At 36.6% G+C, this 6,744-nt stretch overlaps 1 protein-coding gene across 1 annotated transcript in view; it reads right to left on the reverse strand.

Moving 5' to 3' along the window:
- Positions 1-771: 771 nt before the first annotated feature.
- Positions 772-6,744, reverse strand: part of DRAM1 (DNA damage regulated autophagy modulator 1) — an 18,233-nt gene continuing 12,260 nt past the window's right edge. The window contains exons 4-6 of the mRNA XM_019515371.1: positions 5,316-5,374; positions 3,296-3,388; positions 772-2,155 (exon numbers count right to left, since the gene is read on the reverse strand). Coding sequence (XP_019370916.1) covers positions 2,111-2,155; positions 3,296-3,388; positions 5,316-5,374 — 197 coding nt within the window. The 3' untranslated portion in view covers positions 772-2,110. The remainder of the gene's footprint in view (positions 2,156-3,295; positions 3,389-5,315; positions 5,375-6,744) is intronic.

Here is a 6,744-nt window from a genome sequence, read left to right on the forward strand (position 1 = left end):
GTTTCAGGATAAAACTGTCACCTAAAGCAGGGGTGTCAAACATAGCCCACAGGCTGGATCTGGCATACAGAGCTCTCATCAGGCCCATGGGGCAAGAGAAGGCCCATGAGGAACTCTATAGTCTGGATCTGGCCTGAGGAGGGTTAAACCAGTTTGACACCCCCAACTTTAAAGAATTTCAGTTCCTATTGCATGTCTATATTTATTTCTTGGCCAGGTAAAAATTAAGTACTATAAACTGATCACCATATCCAGTTTATTGAGTTAATGAATGTCAAGACATTTCTGGTACACATTTGATTTACTAAGATTTTTTTGTTTTGCCTTAGAAGTATTACACCAAACTATGAGCTAAGACAGAAGAAGATGGAGAAGATGTTTTCTGGCAAAAAACATACCTTATCCTAGGGCTGCTGGCATTTGTAGTGTTTGGGCTGTGCCTTCAGGGACTGAGCTTCCCAGAGGAAATGAAGAGCACAGTTATCTCAGTGGTTCTCAATCACTTATTTAGGCAGAGTGCCAAGTCTCTTTCCACTTAAAATGATACAGAGCAAAGCACCTCAGAAATGCATGAGACCAGGAGTAAAAAAGAATGAAAAAATTCTTCAAATAGAAGAATGGACCAGTTAAAAACCATCCACAGTGGCTCTCAACACAGGCTGAGCAAGGGCTCTTGTGCTGTTAAGTAGAAAGAAAGTCTCACTACTTTTTTAGGAAGAACCTAAAAAACCTCTTTTTGAGTACTTAGTCAAAGAAACTGAGACACTCAACTGATAGGGTATTAGGTTTAATATACTAATTAAAGGACACATAGCAGCTAACAAGTCTTAAACATCACTCTTAACTGATAACTGACCAGACATCTGATAGAAAATGAATCTATACTTGCCAATTATCAACATTTCTACAAATGATTGTTGTCATGACAATTCTGATTTTTGACTAATAGCACTGTGATTAGTGCACGATAAGAGGCTGGTGAACAAGTATAAATGCTCCCTTTTTTCTATAGTCCATAGAGAATATTGCTGGTTTCAGCTACCAGAAAACACAAGAATCTGGTTGGTTGTAATACAATATGATCTTTGATCAGTATAATGAACCCATTGCAGATTTTTCAATTCACAAAGAACTCTTTAAAAAAAATTAAAAATGTTAATGGCAAAAATGTTAGCAGCAAACATGGCATATTTCAACCTCAAAAGCCCCTCAGTAATGACCATCAGTTCCTTTACATAAATTAAACCTGCTAATGCATTAGTGCTTTCCTTCTCCCACTCCCTTACTTCTTTATGACTGTAGAATAAGCTCTCTTCCTTCTACTGTCACTAGTGCATATACTAATACATATACATTGGAATAATTTTGCCCTGCTACAAAGTTGGCTGTAATATGCTAAACCTTCCAGTTTTCCTAATAGATCTTTCAGAAAACTAATATTGTACTATACTTTCCTTCCTGCTTCATTATTCAGTATTATGTTTCTCATAGCCACCACTGAAAGGAGGTGTTAACCTTCTCATAGTCTTACAAAATAACTTAAGCTGATGAGCAGAAATATTTTTCAGGCAATATAAACAGTTCAAACTTTCAATATAAGATACTTATCCCATTATCCTGAATGCGGATTATAAATCATGGAATACTGTAACAAATCTATAGGCCTTTGAAAAATGCATCTGTCTGCTCGTAACATGCAAATCACGTTTTTCCTTTCAGTTCAAGATTATCATTATGGATAAGATGATTACAAATGGAAAACAAGAATGTGTCCAAAAAAGAAGAGTTGAGGAGCCTCTACATGTATGAAAGACTTTGAAATTGCAGGTCACCTTTTGGTACAGTATTCTTTTTAATTATCAAACAGTATAAAAATACAAAATATTGCAAGGACACAGACTAAAGAGAACCCTCATAGGGGAAAAGGAAACTTAAAAATATTCTTCATTTAAAAAAAAAAGGTTTTGTAGATATGATAATATAGATTGCAAAGTTGATTGCAGTGGTTTTCATGTCAGCACTGAAAAGCCCTGTTTCTCTGCATCATTTTCTTCAATAAGAAAAAAACTCTATAATGTTCATTGAAAAAAAACCTATAATGTCTCTCCTATCAGAAGTCTTCATGCATTTCTGTTGATATCCGTAAAGTAACTCGCTATAAGAAAAATAAAACAAGATCAGTTAAACATCATAACATTTCACAGTATTTCAATGTACTAGAGACATGAGTAAATATGTTGGTATATGTATGGCAAAAAAGTGAGATGCAAGGGTTTGAAACAAGGAAAGGAGGAAGGCTTTTTGGTTATAGTCTGCTATTTAATTTGGAATGAACACTTTGGTTTTCTGTCTGTTGGTAGTGTGAGAGCGGTTGCGATCTGAAAATGCGCTGTGTTTAAATTACGCACAGTACTGAGACATAACTCTTCTGAGTTGCAGTCTACGTATTGTTACTGTCTGTGTATAAGGATAAGAGACTTGCATTTTAATATACCCACCTTCTTCCATTTATTTAGAATATAAATAGCATATGTATTTGGTCATGTCTTCAGTGCTGGAGCTCTTTAAGGGTCTGTGCCAATCTCTGTGTTCTGCAGACCACTGCACTGTGGGCAAAAGTGACTTTATGGCCAAAGCATGCAAGTCTCACAGGTGACAGAGAGAACCAATGCTCTGTGTCTAAAAATCCCTCACATGCAGATACCATTTTCAGAAAACAGACAAACAGTTGGTGGAATGGCAATAAGTTTCCAAAAGGACCAACAGTAAAAATTCTGGCCTTTCTGAACTAGAAGAAATATTACTGCAACCTGTAAAAGGCACTGTATTTTTCTGTGGCAGCTGGTTCACTGTGACTTTATGAACGATTGCTTTTTCTGGACACTGCCTTTTGTTCTCCAGAACAGAAACCAAGTTTTCATTTTTAATAATTGAAATCCCTAGCTTCTATGAAATCCAAGAAACATGCTTAGCTTGTATGTAAACTCAGTAAAACATGAGTTAGACCATTTATTTTATCAGATGTACCTTTACAGGGCCTACGCAATTAAGCAAGTAAGTAACTTCACTCATTTACCAAAATGTGATCTGGATCTGACGCCGAGTACACGATATTATAACTTTTAACTTTGAAAGCACAAACATTTATGATGAAAAGACAGAAATAAATCATGTGGTGCTATAAAATCTTTATCTGGATTTCTGACCTTTTTACCTGAACTAGAATTTCCATAGTGCCTATTAATATGTAGTCTGTAGCTCTTTTTAGGTACTATCAAGACTTATAAATACCAACCTGAAAATCTCTAATGAAGGTTAAGAAGTAGAAGACAAAGCTGAAAGCCACTGTCCATTCACAGATTGCACTCACAAAATGATAAACATACCCCTGATGAAAATGAGAAACAAAACAGACTTCCATATAAAACATTAAAACAAAATTCACGTAGAATGCTAGACAGCCTGGTAAATCAAACAAAAGTAGAAATCCTCTTCCATGTACATATACAGAATATAAAATATTTTCAAGGCTGGGATTTGCTTCAGTTTTTTAGATTAACCAATTAACCTATCCTCGATGTTTGAGTAGTCAAAAGGCATTTACAGTAATGAGCATCTTCTAAATGCATGTAATGAATGAATGAATAAAAGCTGTTGGGCTATAATGCTCCTTCTACCCTTATCCTTTAATTTTGTACCATATAGCTAGTTGTCATGGAGGGGAAGGAGAGGGGTTGGATGATATAACCTGTTTATTTCAAATCCTGTGTTCAATGTTCAAATGTTTTAATTCCAGATTATTCATTGGGGTTCTAAGGTGCTGAAAGTCCTTAACAGTCAACTTTTTCAGGAGTTGAAAGTTCCCAACATTGGAAAAATAGATCCTTCAAAGTATTGTACTAGTGGAGGAAGGAAACCTTTTACTTAAGAATGTAAACTCCTTTGGGAAGGACTCTCCTTGGATTCCTGGTCCACAGTAAGAACTCCTCTATATTATCCACACATTGTAGTATTGTAAAGTAATAAAAGTATAAGAAAACTAGAGCCTGTATAAGTAGCACACAGGATTCTTGAAGAATTATTGCATTTAGTTTATACAGTATATAATGAATTATAAATTTCCAGAGTTCATCAACTTACATTTTGAAGCAAAGAGAACCTTTAAAATAAAAGATCCCTCCATTTCCAGTTAGATTAATGTTTCTTTATAAAAATGTTCAACTGCAGCAAAGATTTTGAAGATCTATATTGACTCAAAAAAGGTCTGCTCAGCCATCACTTTCTGAAAGCTAATATAGCCTTAGGCTTTTATGGAGTACTTAATAGGTTATAGGCTTTGCATACAGTTCCATCAAGTACAAATAGGAAGAAATAAAAACACAATGAATAGGAGATAAATAAGTCTACTTTGGCTACCACGTATCCTGCTAAATGTTTAGTTATGTGTTAGGGGTATCGTGAAAGGACTACAGCAGCCCAAATTCAAGATACTCATTCAAAGCCACAGAGGTAAATGGAGTGAGGCCCCCAACAAATGCATTACTTTATAAAGATGGATGGCCATCCTTATTCAGGGCCTGACTGAGGATGTTTCGTAAGGTTTCTGATAGAAAGTCTCTTCAAATGGGACACAAGTAGAATAAAAATGGATTCTTTTCAGCCAAAGTATGCCATCTGTTTCAATAAGAAGACACCCCTTCCAGAAACGCAACAAACTCAGGGGATTGATAGTACTAAAAATATCTTTCTTGTAAGACTTATCTTCACAGCTGTCTTCCCAGTTTTGTTTTAAGCATGTTGCCAAGTTTACCCTTATTTAAAACCTCATAGCAAGATGCAGACACTGCATTTTTTTACTTGATTTGTGCAGAAAGTACTCCCCACCATGGCATAGTTCGTCCACAAATACACTTTTAGATCCTTTGCAGTCCTCCCCACAAACACTCCAAAAGTCACTGAAGTCATGAGGCTGCATAAGGAAGTAATGTGTTGAAATTATCTCTTTCTAGAAATGAGTTGTTATTACAGTTGTATATTTAGATTGTGGGAACTTTTAGGAGCTTGCGTAAAATGAAAGTCTGATGTTTTTCAGATGTGCTCATTACCAATCTTCACACGCCAATCCGTTAAATATTGTTGCCTAAATAGGGAGTCATTAAAAAAAATAACATACTGTACAGGTTTGACAGCTTCTGTTTACTGTAATACAAAAATCCTTGTGATATTTGCCCTTATGTTTTATCTAGAAGTATATAGCATTGCAGAACCAAGCTATTAGACTGCATAAATAAGTTGGTTACCTAGTGAGGTTTTACCTTTTCACCTGGAATCCAATCAATTTTTGTTATAGAAATTCGTGAAGCAAATATAATCACTGTGGAAAATAGCATAAAGGAAACAATAACAAACTTAAAAGTTTATTTTTTATAAAGTGCCCAATTTCCCCTTCTGCAAGACTGAACAACCAGTTACACTATAGTAAAAAACCTGAATATTACAAAGCCAAGCAAACAAAATATATTTCTCAAAGAGGATGATCATAATCAACACAGCACGTGTCTCTGAATAAATAAAGTCACTATGGGTCTTCTCAGAGTCAGATGGATGTGAGATGAAGCATTTCTGTTCGAATTTTGGCCTCACTCCTGTACTGTGAGCTATCTGAGCAGAGTCTTGCATGGTAAGATGCAGAACCCCACAGCTTCGTCCAGCCTCCAAACGGGTGTTTGGATCTATTTGCATAGCTCCAAGAACTAGATGAGGGCTCTTATGCAAAAATCCTTCACAGCAGCAGAAACCAAGAACACACTTAGCTGTGTGACTGAAATGGGTAGTCATTTTCTGTTCAAAGTAATAAATAGAACATTGTGGGCTTCAAAATGAAAGGGCATAGCAGGATGCTAGGGCCATGCTTTAGTCAACCTTGGGTTGGGGCTTGGGATGGCAAGAGACAGCCTATTGTCAGGGGATGAGAGTGACGGTAATGCCTTAATAAGAAAAGAAAAATGTATGACATCCCTAAACCACAAGCCTCTTTGGAACCACCCTTCAGGTAGTTGAAGGCTGCTATTAAATCCTCTCTGTCTTCTCTTCTTCAGATTAAACTAAATTCATATACACTTTCCTTCCAAAGTAGGGGTACCAAACTCATATGGCCTCCATGGGATAGGTCTGTGGGCTTCAGCTGCTGTGTAAGTTCCATCAGCCAAGAATTCAGTGTTGCCACTTCTTAGCCCCCAGAGTCACAGCTGCTGCAAATGTCAGTATGGCCAGGAGCCCAGGGGTGAACATTACTGATTTTAATTACTAGCAGCAACTAAAAACATTAGATTTTGCAGTGTTCTTCACTCCGTGGATGCTGGCTATGCTGATGCTGAGACTCTGGCAGCCATCGCATTAATGCTGTGTGTTTGATACCCCTGCTCTAAAGCAGCTATTACTTGACACTGTTGAAAACCATTGGTCTGATTCTGTATGGCACTGCTTATGTTCTGAAAACATTTTCTAGCTTGAATCACAACTAATAGTTTCTCTGTGGTTTATTTGTCATCAGATCTATAACATGTTAATGCCTAGTTATTAACATTGAGGACAGTTCTCAACTGTCAATTGAGTTAACTGCTAAGTCAACTCAAAGGACAGTATGTTACAGTTTGGTTATCTGTACCAGAAAAGTAAAACACAAGCTGGAACAGGTGATCTCTTTTCTGGAGAGTTGTTGTTTTTTTTTTGGGGGGGGGGGGG

Source organism: Gavialis gangeticus, unplaced genomic scaffold, assembly GCF_001723915.1.
Source record: "Gavialis gangeticus isolate Ggan-Ray unplaced genomic scaffold, GavGan_comp1, whole genome shotgun sequence".
NCBI classification, from domain to species: Eukaryota; Metazoa; Chordata; order Crocodylia; family Gavialidae; genus Gavialis; species Gavialis gangeticus.